The 26,807-nt window shown below is 35.4% G+C and overlaps 2 protein-coding genes across 9 annotated transcripts in view; both read right to left on the minus strand.

The window, feature by feature from the left end:
- Nucleotides 1–16,502, minus strand: part of si:zfos-2326c3.2 (mitogen-activated protein kinase kinase kinase kinase 4) — a 61,334-nt gene extending 44,832 nt beyond the window's left edge. For all 6 annotated transcript variants that reach the window (XM_015351371.2, XM_015351369.2, XM_015351370.2 and 3 more), the window contains exons 1-2: nucleotides 16,330–16,502; nucleotides 15,132–15,197 (exon numbers count right to left, since the gene is read on the minus strand). In XM_015351371.2, coding sequence (XP_015206857.1) covers nucleotides 15,132–15,197; nucleotides 16,330–16,386 — 123 coding nt within the window. In that variant the 5' untranslated portion in view covers nucleotides 16,387–16,502. The remainder of the gene's footprint in view (nucleotides 1–15,131; nucleotides 15,198–16,329) is intronic.
- Nucleotides 16,503–18,975: 2,473 nt separating this feature from the next.
- The window catches only part of il1rapl2 (interleukin 1 receptor accessory protein-like 2), a 295,280-nt gene continuing 287,448 nt past the window's right edge, over nucleotides 18,976–26,807 (minus strand). For all 3 annotated transcript variants that reach the window (XM_069193492.1, XM_069193493.1, XM_015351291.2), the window contains exon 11: nucleotides 18,976–25,475. In XM_069193492.1, the coding sequence (XP_069049593.1) occupies nucleotides 24,784–25,475 (692 nt within the window). In that variant the 3' untranslated portion in view covers nucleotides 18,976–24,783. The remainder of the gene's footprint in view (nucleotides 25,476–26,807) is intronic.

The following is a 26,807-nucleotide window of genomic DNA, read 5'->3' on the forward strand; positions in this document are numbered from 1 at the left end:
TAACAACCTGAAGCACACCTGCACATGTACAGCCATATGCTAAAGGGAGCATAATATCAACATTACTGATTGGCCAACACAATCTCCAGAGCGCAACCCAATATAACATTTGTAGTATGAGCCTAATATTGCAGTTTACAGACACAAATCATGTGCTCAAATGTTGTGGAGAAGTTCTGCATGAAAAAGTGGTCACCAATTTCTTATCAGAAGTACCTGAACCCAACAAAAGGCATCAGGAACTGCATTATCTCCGTTATCAAAGCCAAAGGAGGGATCAACAAAATAGGAACTGCTGAAATGGGAATACTTGTACATTTAAAACACTGTACACACACTACACACCGTAGTATATTTAGATGAACATGCAATTTTTAAAAAAGATGTGTTTTTTTGTCATATCTATTACTGGTAGTCTTACAAGTTTTCGTGTTTCATTAATGCAAGAAACCCAATGCACTTCCTTCACTATTTGAATGAAGGGAGAACATTAGGATGACCAGACTGTAAAACAGTGTTGTACAATCTGCCTGGTCATCCAGCATCCTGGACAGCACGCTGACCAGGCCCAGCCTTGGATAGCTTATCCAGGACACTAGGACTAACACCCCTACACTTCTTCCAGGTGCCATGGGTTTTTTGGTGACCACCTTTTCATGACCTTAGCTAGAAGTTTAATGTGAAGGACCAGCATCTCCTACAGAAGAGTAGCCCATTACCAAACAGAGGAATTGGTTTGGTAGTTTTGGTCCAGAGGGAAAAGTGCCACCTACTGGTCTACCAACACACTTCTAAGCAACAACGTAGTTTTCCTTTGTTCCTAGTTTTACCTTGCATAGCTTCTTGGATTTGATGAGATCAGGCTACAAGCAGGTAATGATGCTGACAAATGTTCGCTTTTGTTATATCTCCCAGCTACAGAAATTCCGTCAGGCCTACATTTAACATGCCACCCTTACAGCCTGTAATAGATTAACGTCAGTCTGCCACTGTTCAGAATTTTATTTGTTCTTTCAAAAATGAATTCACAAATGCGATTGTCATCTTAGCTTCCTTCGAGAATACATGAAACAATTCATTTGTGCGACAGCAGTCATATATTTAAGTCATTTGGTCACTGAAGTGAACGTAACGACTTCACTGCCTGTCTTCTTACGGCATAAAAGATGAATTAGAAGAGGAAAAAAAGGGAAAGTAGAACAGGAAGACGGCATTGCATTTAGAAAACAAAACAAGGAAAGTTTTTGCGAGTAAACAGGATTTATGAGGGCACTGAAGGGATAACAAACCAAATCTCAAGGGGTGTTTGCAGACCCAGAGGGATGGAAATTCACAAAACAAACTTCCCACTTGTAACAATGCAATTCTTTCACACTGCTAAGACACTGGCCTTTGGGAGTGGGATATTTGACCAAAACAAAACTTTCCCTTAAAATAAGTAAAAAGTAATGCTTTACAGAATTATTAATGAACAACTTCAGAAGAAAATGAAAGAAAATTTCCCAACATTTTTCATGTTGAATTGATACGAAATACATAAGAGATAAAAATGTTTTAACATTTTTATTACATACCTGTGCTTTTCTAAGAAACCACTTTTTTAGTGGTGTTGCTTTTCATATGCAGTAAAGGACTGTAACAACTAATCTGAGATTCTGTTACCAAGCAACACAGAACCCTCAATGGAAACCACAAGGAAAGTGCAAACCCAAACTGTACAAGGGCAGATAGTAGCTGGCTCTGTGGTTGATTTATCAACAGTCATAATTAACCCCTTCAAGATTCTAACTTTCTTCTATAATACTGTAATTACTGTAAAGGTTTTAATATTAGGCTTGAACTTTTATAACTCAATAACCTTTCCACAAGTATTAAAACATACAGTACAATACTGGCTTTTTTATCTGGCTTTACATTTTTCCTTCTTAACCAGTATATATGCAAATAACACCAATTATTTAATGTAGTATCGTACTTTATAACATTGTTCTACAAATAAAGTTACTGTACTCATTTATTCATTTTATCTCAACATAAGGTACTTCTAAAATCATGACTCCCTTGTAGGAGACAAGTAACTCCATAAGTGTCTTTATAGTTAAGAAATATGGAGAGTTCTATTTTAACAAAAGAAAATCATACAAAGGTCCAAATGTTTAATAGAATGGTTAATATATTGTACGAGAATATTTAATTTGATAAAATGGCATACAATACTGTTTACAAAGGGATATCCTCAACTCTCTATGGTAATATTCTTAGACCAAATGTGACTGACCATGTTGGAAAACTTGAGTATTTTCTGAAAGTATCAAACATACGGTGAATGTCAATGACTGATTTGGTTCAGTAGTCACTTCAGCACTGCAATAAAAGTGCACTTACAGTACCACCATTCAGAAAAAACACTCAATCACCGATCCTTGGTATTAACCTGCTCTGTTGTATGCCATTGTCATGGACCCCGGTGTCCTGTCCAAATTTCATATTGGCCCTTACCAATCATGGCCTCCTAATAATCCACATCTATGAATTGGCCTCATTACTCTGGTCTCCTCCCCACTGATGGCTGATGTGTGGTGAGCGTTCTGGCGCACTATGGCTGCCGTCGCATCATCCAGGTGGATGGTGCACACTGGTGGTGGTGGAGGGGAGTCCCCATTACCTGTAAAGCGCTTTGAATGGAGTGTCCAGAAAAGCGCTATATAAGTGTAAGCAATTATTATTATTATTGTCTATTGACAAAATTTGAAGGCTTTAAAACAAAGTAACAATTGATTTCACTACAGATTTTTACATCACTTTGAGTTCCAAACACTCCTCCTGCTCTACATAGTGTATATATAGTAGTAATTCACCTACATCTAGACTTGTATTTATATGTTGTAAGCTTATGTAACAAATCACTAGCTTTCAACATTTTAAAAGCATCTCCTGTGCACTGTTTTAGGCATTAACAGACAGAATAAAGCTCATTAGAATTCCTTTTAAAGTTATTTAGGGAGAACATCTCAGAAGGCAGCAGCATATCTGCATGTGCTAGGCTCATCATGTGGTAATATTGTGGCACACATCTGCAATGTGATAATCACAGCAATTGAATATGTCCTGGTTACATCAGAATTATAAATCTAAACCCTATGTCTGGTCATTTCCCTTAAAGAAAGCAAAAACACAATTTTGGTTTTGCATAAAATGGATATATAAGGTTTGAATGAACATGAATGTTTGAATGTGTGTATATTTGGAATTCAGAGCGCGTAAGCACATTTCTTAACTCCACGGCACCAGATTTAATTAATAACCACGCCATGGTTCCCCACAACGAGAGCAGACAGTCATCAACTAAAGAGCAAAGCTGATGGAAATGTGCAAGTAAGGCCAAATACACACACAGAGAAAAACACATACATATATCAGGAATATACCACTGAAAAACAACATAATAAGATCCCAATTCAGAAATATTTAGTTTGATTAATTTACCATATGCCACTATGTGTAGTTTTCAGAATGCTTATCTTAATTTATACAAATACAACCATCGTAATTCACACTTTTTAGTTTCCCCAACATAAAGTGCAATAAAAAGAACCTTTTGGTGAAAGCAGCTTTAAAATCATAAATTACAGGGAAAAGCAATGTAATTTAAAAAATACATCTAAAACCTAGACATGTATATAACAGTGGATCCTACTGCAATATACACATTTAATAAACATACATACACGATATAAATAAATCAAAAACCTCAGCAGTCCCTCTACTGATGTTACTGAAATAACACATTTTCAAACTCTCTGGATAAGCAATGCTTAGAATGATTTCTTATTTCTCAATATTTTACTCTCACATTAAAACACTGAAAACAGAGATCCCCAGTTTTTGCATCTGATTTTTTCAAAATGAGTTGACACTAAGCTTTTCATTCTCACAAAAATGCTTTTTATTCTCCAGCTAACCACGAGTTTGTGTCATGCCTTTGTTATTGCCACACACTTTCACTCGTTAACACACGGCTTTTATACTGAAGGGCATGGTGCATTTATGAGACATGAGAGAGAATACAGAGCTTTTTGAAAACTGAAAAGCCAGTTATTTTAGGTCAGTCCTGCAGTTCTGATGGTGGGAAACTAAATACTTTGTGGCTTGAAGTAAGCACTGCTGTCACAGAATGAAAGTTTCCTCGCGCTATCTAGCTACGGCTACCTAAGACATCCACAAAATGGGATCAAGGAATGTGTTTGACAAGTGTTTGGCTCAAACTCAAATGATTTAAACAGCTCCTTGTTGGTCAATGCATGCAAAAGTATGGTGCCTGTTTAGTCGCCAGTTGAATGAGAGAAAAAAAAAAACATCTCAAGCTCTGTTTCCTTCAATTGTTTGATCTGGAAAAAGCTCACTGAAATCTTAAAAAACTGAAGCTGTTCTGGACCTGAAAACAAATTTAAAACTCCAACAAATGCCACGCACATTTCAGTGCATATTATCGGTCTTTAACTTATTTATTTTCTGCTTCTAGACCGTAATGTACTGTTGAGAGCCAGATAAAGAGTGGAGACCATGATTTACACTGCATATGGGTTAGGAAAACAGGACACAACAAAAAAAAGGCATGTGTAAGCGTCTTTCAGGGGCACTGCTCTTTACAGAAAATAGAGAAGACTGTAGTCTGTATGGTGTCTGACTGAAACATATTTAGAATCACACTATGCTCCTCTAGCGTAGTAAGTACTGTATATTGCTATTTTGAAAACTTTCCTCTTTTTCATAATTTGAAAGCACACAAAAACTGAATAAATCATAATGTCTTTTTAAAGGTAATTTGAAAACATCTGTGTGGCATTTTAAGCATCTTGACAACACAACACATCTTGAATGAACAGACCTAATGGTATAGAAAGTAGCACAGACTATACAATATATATATACACATTATATATATTCTAATAAAATGTGCTTCTAAGCTACTGTGAAAAAAATTGGACATTTTAGATCCAATCAGGAGTTACAATGTACTGTAGGTATGATACAAGCATCAACAGTTTACTCAAGGTCTCCACTAGCTTTATACTTCATAAACAACTTCAGCTGTTGTTGTCATAGCTTATCTAGAGTGAGAAGAAACCACTCTTGCCATTTAGAAATATCGAATTCATAATGATCAGAACCTTTACAAACTTGACCACAACAACCCAAGGTAAACTGTGCGTGAGCAGCCAGTATGAAATGTTGTAGCATCTCATTCATCGTTTTTACTAAATCAAATAAAATTATCCGTAGGTCACACTTGTCAGGTCACATCCATAAAGCTAGGAGGGTATTGCACGTACTACAAAACACACAGCTATCAAACTTAACCGGTAGCTTGAAACAACATGGCTACAATTTCAATAGAAAAATAACTTGAAAGACCAACATAGTGTTACTGCGAAAGGAAGGAAAACCACTAAAGATTAAACAATACACAAAGTTTAAGACTTTGTGGCGCAGAAGTGAATATACAAATCTAGCTGTACTGTGATGATTTTTAATGTTTCCTTATCATCTCCTCTGATTTTCCAATGTGTTAACAGTGTGTTTCTCAACTCAGCACTGTGCTTATTACAGCATATATTGGACTGTTGCAAATTTAGTCCATACTGAATTTCATAACACACTGGTGTGACTTCAAAAACACCAAGGTTAGGGTTATGCTTGATATGGGAACATAAAAAAGAGAAAACAAGCAGGTTTAAGACATAAACAGAGACTTATTTCTTAAATGACAGGGACATAAATTTGTCCCAATGTTGCAAACAATCCATCAGTTATCAGAAAGTTGCAATAGTTGTTGCAACTCAGAGCCTATACTGGAAGAACAGACTGGCGGAGAAGAAACACAAAGACTGGAAGAACAAGCAGACACCAGACAGAAGACAACAGGACTAACTGCCATGCCATTATTCCACCCTGTCCTGGCAAACACAATTTAATGTATAAAATTCCAAACTGGTCTACAAAATTAATATTTGCTATATGTGTGTTATTGGTTCCCAGCACTGGAAAAATGCAGAAAGAGAAGGAATGTGTTCTTTTTGTGTAATGCATCTGAACCACAAAGTCTCACATTAGTAACATAAAAGCCAAGAGTGAGACCCCTTAGTGTTATTTTCAAACATGCAAAAAACCACATTCAAACACCATATAAGAAAAGCATTGTAAATCTGTGTTAAGACTGGTTTTAACTGCTACTGTGACCTACTAAAATGGAGTACTATAAATAACAACCTATTCACTGTACTTATTTGCATAACTTATTGCGCATCAAGATTTAAAAACGGAAAACAGAAACACATAAAACAAACAAAGCTTTTATAAAACCAGAGACACATGCATACCTTAGCAAATTCGATATGTAGTGGATGCCCATGTTCTATATCATAAGACAACAGTGTTAATAAAGACAATTACACTGGAGCAACTGCTTTATAAGTGGCTTTGAATGGATCATTTCCTCAGCACCCTCACTATTTTAACACTCTACAGACAGCTTTCGAATTTCACTCTCAATACTCTTTAAGTGTCAGTTTCTACCAAGGAATAAATAAATAACTTGCTTTATGAACCAGTCTTTCTGGAGCTGTTCCTTATACAGGTACCTAGGCCCTATAACAACACCTTTGGTATTTTCTATTTTATTCAAATATTTATTCTTTATTCTTTTTTGTAATGGAAATCTTTAATTTGAGGAATTTTATTCTTCCTATTTTTCTTCTTTTCAATATGTAAAATGTAATCGGGTAGGAGCAAGGCTCCAAAATACCAAAGGGGAAAATAAGGAAATCCCTTATTTCTTACAGAAATATCCTTGGCAATGACTGTCTGCTCTACTGCCTCCTCCCCATGAGTTCAAAGGTTATCACTTCCCAGCACGATTTTTGAGCAGTTGAGCAAAGGGACCACTGTCATCTTCCTTTTCAAATCTGTTTGGAAAGCACACATTTCAGCACCAAAAGCTCTTTCACAGCCTTCAATACTGGAGGGATTTGTGACGTAATGCCATTTGGGTAGGAGCCCAGTTGCTTGAACAGCAAAAGCAGGAAACACGTTAAGAAGGCAGTTTCCTTTCTTCAGCCACGTGGTGACCCATGTAAGTCCTTACAGAGGACTTTCACAACACAAGCGCTTTCTCAACCCTAATGACATATGAAAGATATCTCGTCAGGGGTGCAACATAGCCTGAATATGCTAATCACTTTTTTTCTGTGATTGCAGTGCCAGCTGTGCACGGTTGAGCCCTGCAACCCATAGAACAGGGAAGTAACTTGCAAAAGGAGAAGCAGTTGATGTCATCTAACTTTATACAGTAGCTGTACAATGTACTGTACACTACTGCAGTAACGCACAACCTTTCTTCTGGCACGACTACAGAATATAAGGCCTTATGTAAGAATCAAAATGTTATTGCAAAACAAATACGGGATGATGTACTAATAATATTCAAGACTGCAGTAAGATAGAAGTCTTGTTAAATTCAGAGTATTCCAATTATGGCTCAATACTGAAAGAAGTGTGAGTAATATAGAATAGAATATTAACACAAAGAAGAATATCACTCCTTGTTTTGTGGTTCCCTTTTCTCCCAAACATATCTAGACAGCAATGAAAATAGTCACCCTTTATGAACACAATTTATTAACACGGATCATTCTTCTTTATCAACTGTACAATGACTCAGCCACTCCATGTCTCATACTCCGCTAGATTCTTAAGCCTTTGTATTTGGAAGGAAGGAGGTGGACTAACTTGTGATGGCACAAAGAAGAAGTGATAAACATTCATAAAGCAATTGCTGGAACTAACCAAAAGTTAGTTCACCACTCCTACCAGTCACTGTGCTGTCTGACCTTTTTCTCTGTCTCACAATACCCTGTACATAACTGAGTAAAATGTGTATTATGGGATAGACCAGGAAAATGTATTTTCTTGGACTTGGCTACTCTACCATGTCAGGTTTGCTGAATAAATGGAGTGTAAGCCATATGGAAAAGGTGACTGTCTCTTAAAGACCATTCTGTACTGATATTTGCATCTCTGAAGTACAGAATGATGGACAGAAAAAAAGTTCTTTAGTTATCTTTAGGCTGCAGCAATGCACATACACAGTGATTTTACATTTGACAACTTAAGGGTTGAAGAACTGTACAGTACTTACTGTTGTACTGTTACTTTATGGCTACTTTGGTAGGACATGACAACTACACTTAACATCTGAGTGGAAAGTCAATGGCTGTAGCCCAAAGTAGCTTGACCATTAAGCAAGTTAGGATTCTTTTTAATCTCGCAAAAATGTTCCTTTATTTTAATGGAGTTTTCTAACATAAACCAATCCAGGAAGGAATGCTGAATGGAAGACAAACATGTTGCTAGCAGAAAAACTGAACCTTTTGAGGTTAAAGCAAATTGGAGCCCATGAACAGCTGAAGATGACAGTTTATTCATAGTTCTGATACAGTGTATAAACATCCACATGATTGATTTGTCTGGAACTAAGTTCTAGAAGCAGTTTTCCTAATGTGTTCTTAATTAGACTTCCATTATATATTCAACAGTTCTGTTAACCATGAAACCAAGTGTCATTTTAAGGCAAGTCTTGACAATAAAGGTGGTTTTACAGAGACATTCACATGACTGGTACTAATCTTGGCTATAGATCACCCTAACACTCAGGGTCTTCCTCCATTTCAAAGTGATATCTTTCAGGGACTTCTGAGACACATTCAGAATTCTGCTACAAAAGAACAGAAGAGTTACTTCTTGGAAAGGATGGCTTCAGGGCGATAAAGGGTTATCATATGCTCCCTACTAACAATCTGCTTTTTTCCCTAAACGAGAAAAGGGCTATTGCACTACATAATTTCAAACATTAATAGTCTCTCTGTTGCCCCGACTTAGAAGACAGGGGGAGGCATGATAAAGATAATTTCAAACACTGGAAAAGATAATACATTCAGGAAGCGACTTGTCTTCCTTTTTTACCACAAATGGAGCTCCACCCTAAGCACACACGATCAAAAAATACACCTCAGCAATGCAAGCATCACACTTCAAAAAAAAAAATTATGTTAGTCATCCAGAAAGAGTCCAGGCAATCTATGTGACTTACGGTATATTGCTCACAAATGTCTCACATTTATTAAACAGAAGAGGAACTAAACAGTTTCTAAACCCAAAGCATAAGACAGCTAAATGCCTCTTCAGGCCATATCCTCAATTCGATTTAGTCTGAATGCTGCATAAACCGAAAGACGATAACCACAAATCTTGTTTTTGCTTTCTTCTCGGCAGCACCTGACACATCAAGGCAAAATCAAAGTTTCAGTTTGTTTTTTTTTCCCCAAATACCCTATTGAGCAAAAGGCAAAGGTCCAGAAGTACTAGACTCTCACTGAAATCTTGAATTTTAAAGAGTAGAGAATTGTTAATACAGTAATTCAAATTATTTCTAAATGTCTATTTCTTAACATTTCTAAATATATACATATTTTAACCAGTACCCATCATTTCTAAACAGGCCGGAGATCATAAATAATAAATTGAACTCAAGTCTAATTGGACAAGGCTGAGCTCAAGTTAATTTTAAATGTCAATGAAAAATTATGCTTTGGACAACCATAGGACAACTCCCTCTATAAAAATGCTTTGACACCAACTCAAAAAACTATTCTTTTCACCAATATTTTGACCTTCCACAGCAGACAACAGTTTAAGAACTGCTATGTTAATGTTATAAATACATAGTTCAGGTGGGTAGCTGCGTCAGCATGCGTAGGCTGCAAAGGAACAAGTAATAGGTTTATTCCATGCTGAAAAAAGAAGAAGAAGAAAGAGAACACAGTTTCTTTCCAAGAAAGGTGTTCTCTTTCTTCTTTTTTTCAGCATGGAATAAACCTATTACTTGTTCCTTATAAATACATATACTAACCCAAGTCATCACAAGTGGATAAACTGTATCCTGAACCATTAATAAATACAATACTATGACATTTGTTTCTTTTTCTTTACAGCAATCTGAAGTGTGTACATGTGCTAACAATTTTTTTTTAAATCAGACATGATTTTACCATCTGTAGGCAATAATCTTGATTCTCAAGTGGGATATCTTTAATGAAAGGATTTAATTAATAACTACTAACAAAGGCAAAACTGATGACAGATTTCAGACATGCCAGAATAACAATCCTTTCCAATGGACTGTTCCAATGGAAATGAAAGATATAAAATCTGTCTTTGGTATGTAACATACTTATAAAGGGAAGTAAGAGTCTCTTGCGTTCAGTAAATAGAAGGGGACAGTTCACTACTGGATTAGAGATTTAGCCCAGGATTGTAATTAATATGAAAAATGTTGTTTCTTGTTTGTGAAAAAGTAAAATATAAAAGCAAGTTTGGTAGGCAAGAATATTCACAGGTATATTTCTCTAAAAAAATGGACAGAGGTGAACAGATCAGGTTTTATACTGTATCTTAAGGTCCTGCACTGGCTAGTATGTTCTTACTACTGTACTTGGTTTAAAACATTCTTTAAAAGTAGAGCAAAAGGGAATTAATTACTCTAAGCTCCTGAAGCAAGCTGGTATATAAAACACTATTTCACCAAAGTAATAGTGAAATGTGTGTAACTGTAAAAGTTAAAAGACCTTGACTAAAAAAAAAATGCACATCCATGTAATTCATAAACCTCTGAACTGAGATGCCCCTATATTAGTCAAAAATACATGCAAATTAGAAAGAAAAGAGAAGATATTTCTGTTATGTAGATACATGGGAACAAAATGGTGTTTTAAAGGCCAATAGATGCAGGGAAGCAAGATTCTATGATGAACTGAATCTTTGAATCTGAAAAAAAGCCTTTATTCATAAAGTATACATTGAAATCTAATCTCAATTAATTTAAAAAAGGAACGATTAAAATCCAGCCTCATCGGACTTCTTTGATTTAGTTGCTAGTAGCCAATTGATCTTCAAAGAAGCCAGGGTATCAGCTTCAACAACATCGATGGATAGATGCTTCCAGAACCCTTTGTGGAAAAGGTTGCCTTCTCAATTCCATTCTAAATGTCCTTCCCTGTAGTTTTCACTTGTGTCCTCTGGTTTATGTTTCACTGTTGGCTATCCAGAGGGTGGAAATTTATAACAATTTTGGTCTTAGTACAAAGCCAATGTCTTCCTGAAAGTATTACAGTACATCCTTTGGTGAAAAAGAAATGACTTGTTTCTAGCCAATCTGCATGTGCAATACATTTACAAAGTCTGAATTTGCTATTGTGTTTGTACAACAAGCAATAGAATTACAGTACTTTTCTAAGACTAAGCAGAGGAATATAGTGTTTTATAACTCAATCCACGTACATACTGTAGGACTGAAACATACAGTAGTTCTTTTTCAGATTTGCAATAGCATAAGCCAGTGGTCAATGTTGTAACAGAGGATGTAAGGCATGAACATTTATTCTTTTGTAAGACAGGAAAGATCTGACACATTGAACTGGAAAGACAGTCAAGGGCGGATAAGCACAAATTCCTGCTGATTGAAAGCTACTGACTGTGTGTCACTATTACCTGGCTGACCGCTTGATTAAGATCTCACAAAACCAGCACTGCACTTATGATGGGGAGTCTTGGTACAGACTCAGGTACCACAAGAATAAAAGAGAAAAACATTTGATAACATGCTGAAAGAGTATCCATGAATAACTGACAGAGGACTTAAGCACGCCCAGCATGCTCCCGGTAGCCTTTAACCTATTTTCTTTGATCTAGATCTCACTGACATTAGAAACTCTTTTCATAGATAGCTCAAAAGTGCTTTTTATTTAGTTTTTAAAAATTATTAGTAACTACCTGCTTCCCTGGTCTCTTTTACCAGAATTCCTGAGGAAAAAAAAGCTTTGCTTTCTAGTCTAGCTGATAGGAAGTCACATGTGGCAGACCCTTGGCAAGGACTTGGTAAGTGAAAAATAAACATCCTCTGTGAGCACAACAAAATCTTTTTCATTAGAATGTTAAAGCTAATGTTGTACTGTACATTAGATCAGATTAATGGGACAACTTCTCCAGAAATTAAAGCAACAACAAAGCTACCACTGCACTGTCTGCAGATTAGTTTTAAAATGAACTTTATTGGTGGCGTTTTTATAGAACCGGTGAAGAGAAAGGCACGTGTCACATTTGCTTACAGGAGACCTACGCTTATGTTTCTTTCTGATTGAAACACAACTACTGACAGATTTGTAACATACTGTATTCACTTTTCACTTTTTTCATCATACAGCTGGTTTGCCTTTTCTCAGAATTAAATGATGAAAAAAGCTTGTTAAGCAACATCAGGGCTGGAAAGCTACTTAAACAGACCCAGCAGAGGGATGTCCTATTTATATATTTGTATGAAAGGATTTGCATTGATGTCCCCCTGCCCTTTGTTTCTAGAGGTGTAATTGACAACAAGGAACAAAAATAGTGGAGCCCATTAGAAGTTTTGGAATAGAAGGATCAGACTCAGTAAATTATTAAATGTATTGGTTTGAAAAAAAAACAAACAATTCAGCCTTTTTCACATGGACAGAGGGACACAAACTAGTATTTTTGTCACATTAATATTTCCTCAGGAATGTTTTATTCTGTCCTGTAACCCCCTGTTCTTATACCAGAAAAAAAAATAAGCTACAAAACTTAACTCCCATCAGTCATGTTTGTCAGTGACTGAGCCAAGCTTTCAAAACCAGGATTTCCTGCACATAAAGGCCTTAACACTTTACCTGGAGCAAACAAAACTTAGAAGCATTACACAGATAATTACAAGCTAAAAAACATTTTTTGATCAATTAAATACTCTATATTTACTTTTTACTCAATTATTGCCAAGTACCCAATGCTAATTTATTTTTACACAGCTCTCCGAACACCTTTCATCCATAGTAAATTATCAAGATATGTTTTGCGAGACAATTTTCTAAGATATTTAAAAAGGAAATCACACAGAGAGGGGTCTGGATCAATGAGCTCTTGTTGTTCATTGATTTTTCTTATATACATATCTAAAGGCTTAGCTACAGTTTCAATATTGTTTTAGGTAGCATGCTGTTTATCATGAACTTCAGGAAGAGAAATGGTTTCTTGGAAATACCAGTAACTACCACTCTGACAAAAAAGGGTACTATTTGACTTTTTTCTACCCCAAGTTTCAGTTCTACAATGGTTTTTGATATATATACAGGTATATGATTCTATGAGATGCTGCTGCTGAACAATCTTAAATGTAGAGAAATCATCAGTACACTGAGTGTTTTTACCTTACCACCAGTGCATTTCACTGCACTTCGAAAAATGACTCATTATGCTCACTGTCAAAAGGCACAGGTACTGTACCATTTCCAGAAATGAATAAATGAAAACAAAAACTTTAGGACGGAGTGCATTGCTTAGTTGGCTTGGTGTTTCAATATTTTGTGATTTGTCGAGGGGAGCTGTTCTGCACGTAACTCCCTATCAGCAAATGCTGTCTTGAATGATCACTGAGTAATCTCACACTTTGCGTGTTAAACAATGTTGTGCACAGCAGATGTTTTATCCTGTGGTTATAGTAAATACAGAGTATATGAGCTGGTGGCCAACAACATCACTGCGCAAACCTTCAGTAAAAAGAGGATAAGCTATTGTTCTGTCTTCCACTTATGTTCCTGTTTATATGGGGCTCCAGGGGAGAGAGGGGAAAGAGGTAAGGAGAAAGGGAAACCAGGCTGTCTGCATCTTGTTTCATACACTGTGGCTTTAAAAGACAGTAAATATGCTTGAGCAGAACCTTTGCACACTCACGTTAAATAGCATACAAAGCAACACATCATGACAGAAATGCTTAAAACTAGGGTTCGACGATTGAATGATTACGAAAATTTTGTATGACACACTGAAACTCCATTACCTTTACTACTGTATAAGCAGCTAAAAAGCTTCCCTATTGAACTACATTGTGTTCTTTTAAACAAGTAGTCTGATATCCTTGAATTGTGTGCTCAATACTTTCATTTATGCTGTGTAAGAAAGCTTTTTATATTCAATTGTCCTTTTAAGGGATATTTTATTTACCAAAGTACTTTTGAATACTTACTTTCCATGAACAATGTGTCCCTGTGTTATTATTGAGAATGTGTGCACTGCTTTTGAAATGATAAGGTGCATGGTCATGTAACACGATAATTACCGATAACAATGTCAGCTCAAATTCCAAAATAAAATATTTTAAAAATGCCTGGGAAAAGAACTGTGCTCCCCCATTCAAAATACATTGAATGCAAAAACCCAAAAAAAGCCTGAAACTTGCAATGTACTGTAGATGAAATTGTGATCTATTACTCTTTTGATCCAGATACATATGATTTGTTTTACAGCAAATGTTTTAGCAGCGGCTACCTCTATGTACTTATCTTTTTTGGTTCATTCTGTCATTCAGATTACAGTCACCAGGTATTTGCAGTTAACACAACCCTCTTCTGTTAAATCTGCCTTTGTCTCAAGTGGACTTAGACCACAAAGCAAACAAAATGAACAGATGTTATCTGCAAATTGCGTTATAGACAAAAACATCTTCTTATGCCACTGCTGCTTTGTGTGAGGCCTTGAAGATGCAACACCAAGTTCAACGTTCATAAACATGATGACCCCACCCAAAAGTGTTAAAAGTATCTTTACTGAAACCACAAATGGTTTTACCAGAAGTCAAATAACACATTTAAATACACCTATATTTGTTTAGAGCCTGGGAAAGAAAGTTTGCACATAAGGGCATTTAAAAAAAACATCAAGATAACAGAAATTAAAACATCTACAATAAGAAATATAGAAATGTAACAATGATGATTATATTAAGTTTAACATGAAAGAGGAAACTACAAATTAATATGCATTGCCTTACTTCTCCAGAATTGAAACTACTTTACTTCTGAATTTGCAGCAACAAAACAAAATGATATTGTAAATCATAACAACAAACTGGAATTTAACTTGAAACAAGCAACTATTACTGTACCTAGACTTTCAAAGACTACAGTGAAGGAAGAAACATGATCTAGCTGTAAAATAGGGGAACAAACCTTGTACACTTGCCCATATGTTCCATTTCCAACGACTTCAACCAGCTCAAATATTCCAGCAGGATCCTAAAGAAGAAGAAAAAGACAGATCCCGAATAAGACACAGGAGAGATTAAACTTTTTTTTACCAACCAATGGGCCTCTTTCTATCTGGCTCTTCGATTTTAACATAACATCTGGCTTAAATATAATTATTATAAATAATGCTGTTATTAATTACAAAATATTGAATCCAGATCCACACGTCAGCAGATCCATCATGGAAGAAGGATGATTTTAAACACTACTTCTTCCCTTAGTGAAATGTTTCTGGACATTCTGTGAAGACCTCTGGCTGACAACCAGCTGTCTCCACACAACCTATGTGATTTCAGAAGTTCAACATTTTAAGACATACTGTAGACTGCAGTAGTGTCCAACAAACATATTTTATGTTTGGTACATCTTCCTCTTTAGCTTACTTTTTGAAAATCATTCTCTTTACTTATCCTCCTCGATCTATTCATTCTTGTAGTGACATTTTAGCTTTGGTAGAGAAAAAAAAAACTGCACAATAGTCTCAAATTCTTGAATCCCAGCTGAATATAAATTCTACCCTTAGTCTTTATGCTTAATTAAAGACTCCCTAATAATTAGCAGCACCCAATTTCTGAAGCATCTTTGACAGCTAAGAGACAGAAAGGTATTTTCAGCGCTGCAACCACAGTAGGGACCTCTGTGGGTTTAAAGTGCTCGTTGTCTGGGCTTGGGTACTGAACAGAATTTTACTGAACAGTATTTTCATAACATCTCCTGAACATTAACGCCCACTCTGCACTTTTTTAAAACAGTATCTGGATCGATCAAATTAGTCAAATAGTTAAACCAGATTATTTAACAACTTGTGCTCCAAAGAAAAGCCAAAACTGAACTTAGTGAAGAACCGTCAATGCATACCATACTTCAGAGTACAACTGTCATTCGCAATCAAGAACCAGCCTTTCTCGTTATTTTTGCGAAAACATTAACTGATAACACACGTATTTAAATGGTTCATTATCGTGACAAAAGAAGAATGGACAACTCTAGGTCCTGTTCCCGCAGCTGACACAAAATTTGAAGGTGTGATTCATGTGTTATGGACAAGAGATAACATTACTGAAACAACGTTTACAAAGACGTCTGCTTATAGATCTCAAACAATCCATCCAGTACTCACCCTCAGAGAGGAAAGATCTATTTTATCCAGACTTTTAGCGGTGCAATCTTTTGCCATTTTAGTGCTTCGATGACTGTCGTTTTAAGAACAAAATATAAAACAAAATGAAAGTTTTGCAAAAGTTAGCGGTTTGATAGCGTGTCACTCCATGGCTGCTGCAGCTGGTCTGTGCGACAAACACAGGAAACTTCGCATCCAGTTAAACCCGGAAAACGCGGAGGAAACGCACAAAAGTTGCCCGCCCCCCTTAAGAAAATAAAATTTCTAAGTGAGACACTTCATATTTCATATATTCGCACATGTGCGCAAAGACACTGATTTTCATGTGTTCTCAAACTGCAGTACTTGTATAGTAGCTCTGGTCACAGCGAAGACCGCTGCTTTACCTTAATAAAATGCAATTGTAGCCTAGGGATGAATGTAAGGAACAACCACAAACTTTAATCTATGCACAAATGACATTATTATCATTTCTACATGCATCTTTTAATTGTGATGACTAAATATATTTATTTTTTTAAAATATAAAGCATATATCTGCGTACATATAATTATCACTTTATCCTGGAAGTAGTTGCTCAGAAGATTTGCTTTTATGCATAGAACAAGATGATTACCTGATAGCAAGAATATTAACATGTTTAACACTCCTAGTGCTGGAAATGTTCTCAAAAGTATTATATTAATTATTTGATGAGTAATTATGGATATATATGAATAATATTAAATTTAAAGAAATTAAAACTTTGTGAATGAGAATCTCCCCTAGTTACTAATTTAAAAAAATTATAATAGTATATTTAAAAAAATCTGTAATGAAAAATGAAAAAGAAGAGAGGCTTGGATAATGTATTACCATAGGGTAATATTACACTGGAATGAATAATTCTAATATAAAATGCTCAGAACACTTTTTTTTTCTCAGATGGTATTGGTTGGCACAGTGGTGCAATAGTTAAACCTCCTACTGGTCCTGCCCTCCAGAGCCGATTTCAATTTTCTCCCCTCAAACATTTTGTTATACTGTATCTCTGCAACCAAACACAGCAAAGGCCTGCTTCAGGTCTCAAAGTGATGCTAATATTGCTTCTTCACAGAGCTGGGGCCCTAAGTTCAATTCCTAGGGTGCTATCTGCATGGAGTTTATATGTTCTCCCATGTTTGTGTGGATTTCCTCCAGGTATTCTGGTTTCCTCCCACTATGTAAAGACACACTGGTAGGTTATTTAAAAAAAAATGGCCCTGGTGTGTGTGTGTCTTTGTCTTGGTGTACCCTACAATGAACTGGCGTCCCATCCAGGGTGTATCCTGCATTGCGCCTGTTGCTTGCTGGGATAGGCTCTGGATCCACTTCAACCATGTTCATGGACAGATGCTATTGTATCTACTGTTAAGCCTACATCTGGCATAGTATACTAGACTAATTTGCATGGAAACTATATAGGCTAAGTACTACACTGAAACCTTCAAAACAGTCCCTTGACAATGAATAAGTGTGGTGCTGCATTGTGTTTAACATATAACAGGATTTACATGAATGTGAACTAGTGTACTTGTCTCTAACGTTTCTCAGGTCAATCAGTTGCTTATGTAGTTAATTTCCATAAGTGTTGGTCTAACAATTCTCTTTTTCCAGTCTCCCTGCCGAAAGCCCTAGAAGTCCTGAACCCATGTGAGTGAACCCCTGAATATCCCAGCTATTTAAAGACACATGTCATTTCCAAAACAAACTGGGACAGGGGCAAAAAATAGAGCGAATGAACAAGCTAAGCACAGTTCGGACTATTACATAATTATAAATTCATTATACAGTATAAGGCAAAGTTGAGAAAGCACCATTAATGACCTAGTTTCATTAGGTGTTATTATACAGTATATACATAGATCATGACAACAATGGGTTGCTGCTGTAAGTAGAAACTAATAACATTCAACATTTTTATTTATCATAACCCTTCCTGTTTCTCTCCAATAGTTTTTAGAAGTTATGCTGAGGCTGCAAACTCCAATTTAATTAACCAGTTGCACGTGGTTGGCATAGAGCAAATTAAGACAAAAATGATAGTGGTTCATTATGAAATAACTATGTAAAGGGGATGTGTTTATGGGGTAGAAAATAGTCAGGGTTCAAATACTAGCTACAGTAGGCCAGTTGTGCTTTAAACAATTATTATAACAGCCTGCCTAAGCCCAAGTTGAGCTTTTCAATGGCGTTCCAGATGTGCCTATGGCCACAAAGTTTCTCAGTGTTTATGGGTAAATTGTAATAAAAGGGTATATACTGTAAAACTAAGGAGATCATTTAATTGATGACAATTATCATGGTAATTGATTTAAGTTACAAAACTTCCAGGCCATCTATGCATCTGGTATGCAAGTTTTGTAATTCTTATTTCAATAGGTTTCAATTTATTGGACTTTTCAAGTGATGAGGAATGGTTGCACGGTTAATTTTGCCTGCATGGATTCATTCAAATGGAAACACAAATAAATAAACCCTCTTTCTTGAATAGAAACCATGTACTAAATCTCCTACTTGAAATGGTAGATACTGTATATAGAAGGATTACAAGGATTTCCAGGTGGAGAAGTAGACCCAAGGCACACAAGACAGACAAAAGGTTGCCACATGTTGAAAAGGGCAGGTTATATTTCATGCAGACATTTTATTGGCTTGTGTTATGTTACAATTTGCATTTAAACAACATTGCCAGTGTAAATACATTATTGTGAAATAACACTTATGAAAAAAAAACTGTGCAAAGTTTCATTGCTTCTCCGAACTGCACAAATACTGTAGTCCATCAATCAAGCAAGCATACACCAAAAACTTGGGTCACCAGAATCCTCAGTCAGTAGGAAAGATGTTTAAAACAATATTTTTAGGATGTCTTGAAAAAGTTAGTTTTTTTTTTCAGTACCAGCATGCCAGATGGCACACATTTGATAGAATACCAGGACAAGTTAAACCTACAAGTACTGCTAAGGAAGAAATACTGTATGAAGAAAAAACAAATAAATGTAAGGCCAGCTCAACTGAAGGATTACAGTATATAGATATAAAGGTAAAACCCATCTTCCTTAAATACAAAAATAGTTATTTTCCAAAAATCTCTAGAACTACATTGCTGAAAGGTAACAAGGTACCATAAAACACGAAAATGGTATTTTCTTTGTACTGTACTTTAAAATCAAAAGAATGTGATTATCATTGCACTTGCAAGAATTAAATATGAAGGAATGAACAAGAACATTGTGGGTTTTTTTTTCATTTATGTCAAAAACATATTGCTAACTTGTTTCCACCTATTGCTGCAGTTTGTTAATGTAAGATGTAAGATTCATTATGCCATATTATCTTATGAAACACTTTGCTTTGAAAATATTAACTTCTAATCAGAACAGATGGACTTAAAATAAACTACGGTTTAAATATGATGGTAATTTAATTTTTATGAGTAAAAATGACTTCTTAGGTAGACAAAAACATTTTTGTGAACTACTAGTTAAATGTTTCATAAAACATTTCTGGATTTAATTTAGCTCCATCTTCACAGATTCTCAAAATGTCAGCAAATATAGTATGTCTAGTTTAGAAGCTTACTTAGTGTTGAAGATTGACCTCTTGATAGCTACTTGAAGGATATACTTATATTCCTGATGCGAGGAATGGTTGTTGTAGGTCTAATTAGGACATCTAAGAATGTTTTTTAAAAAGAATGTTCCAATTATCAGAGATTTGAGTTTGCTTTCAAGGATCATGTTGTTTGAAGTCTGAATAAGGTGTAGCATACTCAGTTAAACTGCAGTCATTTTGATTAAAATGTATGTAAACAAATACAGTAGACATGACTTTAGCATCACACATACAATAGTTATTGTGAACTTGATTAATCTGTACTATTTGATATGTGTACAGTACATACAGGTACTAGATGAACAGGAGGTTTAAATAAAAAAATAAAAGAAAATGTTTTTTTTTATTGGAGGCTACTTTACAGAATTCTATGAAAAATATTATGAAAAAAAGAATCAGCAATCTGATTAGTGTAAATTTCTATGTATTTTATGATTTAATATTTTAACTTATAGATGATGCTTTTTATGTATAGACTTCTGCAACTGAAGTCTAGACCATGCTGTCTCTGTGAAAGCAAATTTGCCAGACCATTTCAACTTATACTTCTTGTAAAAACTGGAAATGTTTTCCCAAAATGAAAGAGAAACAGTAAAACATGCCACTAAATGCATCCTTCTTTTGGATATTGCTTGTACAAACCCTATTTTGTATTTCAGTGCTAAATGTGTTTTATACTGTACATCATGATGGAAACTGGTAAGTGCAAGATTCAGTAAATAAAAGCTTTAAAAAAGCTGCTTCAGAAACATTTATCATACTTTGTCTGATAAACTGTCTTTATATTCTTCATACAACTGCATGGTAGGCAAGGTTTTCAAGCCAATTGATACTTAGATTTTAAAACACATTCTTTTTCTCCTTTTGTTATTAACTATCTCTAGAATGATGTAGTGATTAACTGTTAATTCATCAAAAGCCTTTCTCGATAGACAAGAAGTAAATTATCACATGGTCTCAATTTATTGTCTGCATTTTCTTGACTGCAACATACCAGTGTCGCAAATACAACTGGATTTCTAAAGAGAGCATTGCAACACTATCTTTAATTTTTAATTTAACTCTCAAGTTAATGCTATGTGGTCCTTTTTGGCATCTTCAGGGGAGCATTTAACAGTTTCCTGTTGTGCATTAAGCTACAGGTTACAATTACAGAGAAGCCAAACATATGACATTATAGAGGAATTCCAAGGGCCTAAATTTGTTTTACATAAAATATAATAAACAAATAATTCAGTTTACTGTATAAGACTGAAAAAGAAAACACACAAAATTATGGAACTTCATGAACTACTGGCAGCAGAAAGATCTGCATACATAATTAGAAAAATGTACTGTAGGTTATTGATTGGATAAACAATATTTATTTATCAGATCTATGCAGTTTTTTGTTAACAAAACTCAATATTCCAAAAGATATTTTAGAAGTTAAAAACACATTAAAAAGGAACGAGTACAAAGATTCGAAGTTCTTTTTTAAAAAAGTAATGTTTCTGAAATTGTATTTATAGTCATTAGAATATAGTAATAAGGTCTTCACTTCAAGGATCATTGATATAGTTATTCCAAGTATAGTTAAAGAGTTAAGAGGATTCAACAAACATACTTTTTCAAATCCTTTTTGTTTTTTTGCACACTCTCTGCCTTTATTTCTATTTATGATCTTCAGGTAAACAAATTACAGTTCTAAACAAGATGTTATCTTGCTTCCAAGTTCATATTGCTTGTCGAATGTTGACCTGAACATGCATTAATAACCATTAGAGAAAATACTAAATCAAATGACATTTCTATTAGTTTTGAACAATATAGTACACATTTTATAACATTTTGTTTGACAATTTATTTTTTTGTCCAGTCACAATTTTTCGACATGAATAAAAATCGCATTTTATTTGTTTCTGTAAGAACTTGATTCGAAGTCAAGTGCAAAATATAGAGAAGTAAACAGTCATTCGGGTACAGGTAATGGACAAAAAAATAGAAACGCCTACTGTATGTACAGTAAAGTCACTTAACAGGGTTTTGGGTCACCACAAGCATCCGATATGGTCTACAGTAGTTCAGGTGGGTAGCTGCGTCAGCAAGCATAGGCTGCAAAGGAACAAGTAATAGGTTTATTCCATACTGAAGAAATAAAGAAGAAAGAAAACACAACATTTCAGCTGTAGGGCTCCACAGCCGAAACGTTGTGTTTCTTCTCTTTTCAGCATGGAATAAACCTATTACTTGTTCCAATATGGTCTACTGTATATGTGCTTTGGCATAGCGCCTGGAATTCTGTAAATGAGATGTGATATCATTATTCCATGAGAAATTAAATTAATTCATGCCTAGTTGAGGTGAAAAACAATGTTCTGGATATCATTCCAGGATATCCCATAAATGCTCAGTTGGGTTCAGATGACCAAGAAGGCCATCATACTGTATAACATGGATAACATCATTGGGAAAACACTGCTCGTCCCCAGTTGAAATTTTAAGTTATCCGAGCTGCAGCTGATTTCCAGTTTTGCCTTGCACTGTGAACTAATGCAAGAATAGCACAATCCTCGCGTATGTGTGCCTGCCTACTGATAATGTCATTCCCTCGGAGTTCTATGATGTCATCACCTTAGACGCTGTTGAACAAGCTCAGCTGCCTTGATCACTCCTTGAAGCTCCTGCCACATGCACCCCAACATCCTCTCTTTTAAAACCACTGTGGTCGCCTTTTGCAGCCATGCAAGCCACAGTTATAGGCATCCAAGACTGACCAGCATTTTTACAGTATATACAGTATGACCCTAAGGTGCTAGAATGTTATTTCCTTTAACTAATGTTTAAGCTCCCACCTGTGTGGAAGCCCTTGTTTTCAAGCTTCTTGTTGTCCCTCATTTACCAGGTGTTTCCATTTTTCTGTCCACTACCTGTACCTATATAATGTAGGAATGGAAGCCCTGTAAAGACCTAGGATAAAGAAACTGCAGTAAACACTAGGTGGTGCTCTTTCCTATGATTACTGAATACACATTTGCTGTTGTATTAACTCTTAATGCCTCGAGGAATGAAGGCAATATCGGGAGGATAAAGTCTTGATTCAGCCTTAGGAAACTCAAAGTCTTTTATAAAACAAACATAAAACCTAACTGCAAAACACGAATTTTAATCTACTTCAACTTACAAATAATTGGAAGAAAGAATACTTCAGCATTAGACATTATATAAATGAAAAAATACTGAAAATCTGACATGGAGAAAAAGAGTGAGAAACACAATTTAGAAACACTGCTGTAAAATAAAAATGAGCAGAAGGAAACATTTTTCTTCATGTGACAAACATATCAGTTTTTCTCAGTCGTTTCAAATGAAGCTAAGTTTTTTTTTTATGGTTCATTACCAAATTGTACCTTTCCTTATTGTACCTTTAATTGTACTGGACACTTTATGATCTGGGGTAAATAGCTGGGGACAGTTCTTCTCTTAAGCATTATGTGTGAAAACACAATGAGAGAGATACATTTGTAAAAACAGTTAAAATGTAAACTCAGATCAGAAGAAAATCAAATCCCCAAAAAGTCTGGCTCCTTTTTACTACGTCTTGAATAAACAATACTCATACAGTCCAACAAATACAGTTCAAATTAGGAGAAACAGCGGGATAAATATCTTTCCAGTCTTCTGAACCACTTTATTCCTAGCGGAGGAATTGAAGTGAAAGATTTACACCATTTGATGCACTGGAATGCATGACAATAACAAATCTATTAACAAATAAATTACAAATAACAAATAAATAACACTAAATGAAAACAAAAACAAACCAAAAAATAAATGTATCGCAGTATTTTGTTTTGTACTATTAGAATTGTATATAGAATCTGATTGAAAACAAAGCCATTATTATATAAACTCCTGACATATTCCATGTACAGATTAGGTTTAATCTACTGCTGTTTCACCACAGATGATCCATTGTCTTTATGGATTTCCTGAAGTGTGGATAAATGTTTCCACCTGGCTTCATATGAGCAAATTGGTACCTAAACACCTGGAAATCTTCAAGGTAGTGTTTGAAAAGAACATGAGGCAAAGTGTACCAGATGATACAAATCAGTCAATTTTGTCCATACTGTATATCTTATCCACAGAATACACCATAAAAACTGGAAACTTCCTTGAATAATTCAGGCTAAAATTTGATTGGTCTTTAGAGATATGAGCCATCAAAAACAGCACAAAAATTCACAGAAGTCTTAGGAAACCATGAATAGCATCAAAAGTCAAACAATTTGTTAAACTGAATCAGCTTCAAACAATGAAAATCTCTTTTTGCAAATTGTGTTATGGTTTATTTACTTAAATAAAACTTTATTTTTAAAGCTCACAAGAACCCGTGCAGCCCCTCTTTACAAATTGTGCCATAAAGACAGTGAATACCTCCCCCTACAAAATCCCTTCTAAGAAACCTTTTAATGTGGGTAGATACACACACACACACTCACGCACACAAATAAAAGAAAACAACTAATATTAAATCAATCAGTCTATACTGTTATGTCTAAAAGATATGAAAACTGTACATAACAACACCTTGAACGTTTAACACAAGGCTGTGAATCTCTTTTCCCCAAAAAGGAGAAATTCAAGTAGGAAAGTTATTTCTGGAGCTACCCTCATTTTTTTTTATGCCCGAACAAAATTTCAAAAATGAACAAACAAGAAAAAAAGTCAGAAATTGTTCCTTGTGTTCATTGTAAGTCAAATCTGTGTTCATTTTAATGATTCTTCATGCAGATATAAAAGGAAGCCATGGAGGCTATTTATAGCAGTGCACTCTACCAAATATCACTTGTAAGTTCCCTTGCAGATAGTGGAACAAATGTACTGTTCAAGTGGATTTCTGGCTTCTTTTTACCAGAGTTATTATGTGCTACCTGCCCATTGAGGACTGTCATTGGAATATTACAATACATATGCCTGTTTCCCATGGCCGTGATTGGTACAGGGGATGAAGATAACTCATACTCATAATCTCTGCAGTAATGTCTCATCTGTGGGTGGTTTGTCTGGTTAAAGTCAGGGATCTCCATGTGGGCGGGGGCCAGCGAGGCAGATGTGGTCGTCATCGCAATGGTGGAAACTGTTTGGAGGTCTCCAAAGAGGCCTTGCTCTCCAGAGTCCAAGACCTGTCGATGGGAAAGTGTCTCCTTTTTCTTGGCAGGCATTTCATACAGTATCTGCTTCCAGAATTTGGATTTGAGCTGGTTACTATTAGGACCCTTCCACTTGACCACTGAGAGCACTTTAATGGAGTGCTTTAAGGCCTCCACCTCCTGGTAGTTCATGACTCCCTTGAGATCAGTACATTCAATCATGATGACTTTGATTTCCCCAGTCACCAACATGCTGTGGAGTCTATTTTCCAACTGAAAGATACTCCATCCTCGCTTGGCAACAAACTCTGGTGTTAGGACAATGATAAGTCTCCTGCTCTGCTCCACACTCCTTGCAAGATCTTCAATATAAACTGAAAAGCAAATGGAGAAAGGGAATCAATCACCAAAGTGGTTATTTTTCCACCTAAGACTGATTCTAAACTCAGTGTGATGATAGAGAGAAAGTTTTAACAACTTTTGACTTGGCCTCTTTGCATCCTGTACTATTCATGCACAGATGTATGGGATGTCAATGGTCATGAATTCACAACACAGACATGTATATGCCATCTGTTACCAAATAAAAAACAAACCTTTCTCCATTAAAAAAAAAATCTAAATATTTTATCTTGCTGTTAACAGATAAGTACAAAAGCCAAAATAGCAAATAATATACAGTAAATTTAAAACACCACATACATTCCCATGGGCTATACAGTAAGTACATCCAATCAACCTTCTTGAACTGAACGTTTCATGGTCACAGTTTTCTTTAATGAATCAATAATGAAATTTTTATCTAAACTGACATAAACTAGAACTGGAGTAATCGGAGTATAAAAAGCTTCCCAGCCATGGTTTTAAAGCTGATTCCCAATTTATCTAATTCTGATTGACTACTTTTAAGAAATGGCTCAATGAGATCCTTGAATCAATTAACCACTAACTATCAAACAGGCTAGATGGGACAAAAGGCTTCCTCTCTTTTCTAACCTTTCTTATGTTCTTATTAGGTGCCCTGTTGAAGGGTACAACAAAAGTGGCAACCTCACAGTTCTGAATTCAGAGCCCAAAACCATACCTCCACATTGCTGTGTCTTTAAACACTAACCCTTATTCCTAAAAACCATATGGAACACTACACTACAACAGGATTACAATAATATCACTTTTGTGTACCCTAGAAGAATGTTTTCTAATCAAAGTTTACTTAATTATTCTGAGATTAATAAACTGCATCATGTTTATCATGTTTCCTAAGATATCATAAGGAAAAAAAAAAGTTTTAAGACATATCTGATATTTCATTGAGTTACTTCATTACTTCCAACCTACATCATAAGGAACTAAAAAACTCAATATCAGGCACCATAAGGATTAGGATAATATCTTTGCCTCCAAAAGTTGAAGTCCACAGAAAATGTATTATTACATATCAATGAAAACATTGTCATATTTTCTAGAACATTACCACAGCTGTCTTAGCCTGCTTAATTAAACAGTATGCATTCTGCATTGGGACCAAAATTTTCTTGGTTTCTAGGAATTAGATTAATTAGGAAACAAAAGCATTTTGAGCTGCTGAATGTTAAACAGTGACTTGATCTCTAGAGAAGTAACTGTTGTTTAAACAAATACAGCAGAATGTTAACCATGTTATGCATTGCAGGTTGTATAAGTTAAACAAAAAAACAACAGTTCTG

This window comes from Lepisosteus oculatus, chromosome 8 (genome assembly GCF_040954835.1).
Source record: "Lepisosteus oculatus isolate fLepOcu1 chromosome 8, fLepOcu1.hap2, whole genome shotgun sequence".
NCBI classification, from domain to species: domain Eukaryota; kingdom Metazoa; phylum Chordata; class Actinopteri; order Semionotiformes; family Lepisosteidae; genus Lepisosteus; species Lepisosteus oculatus.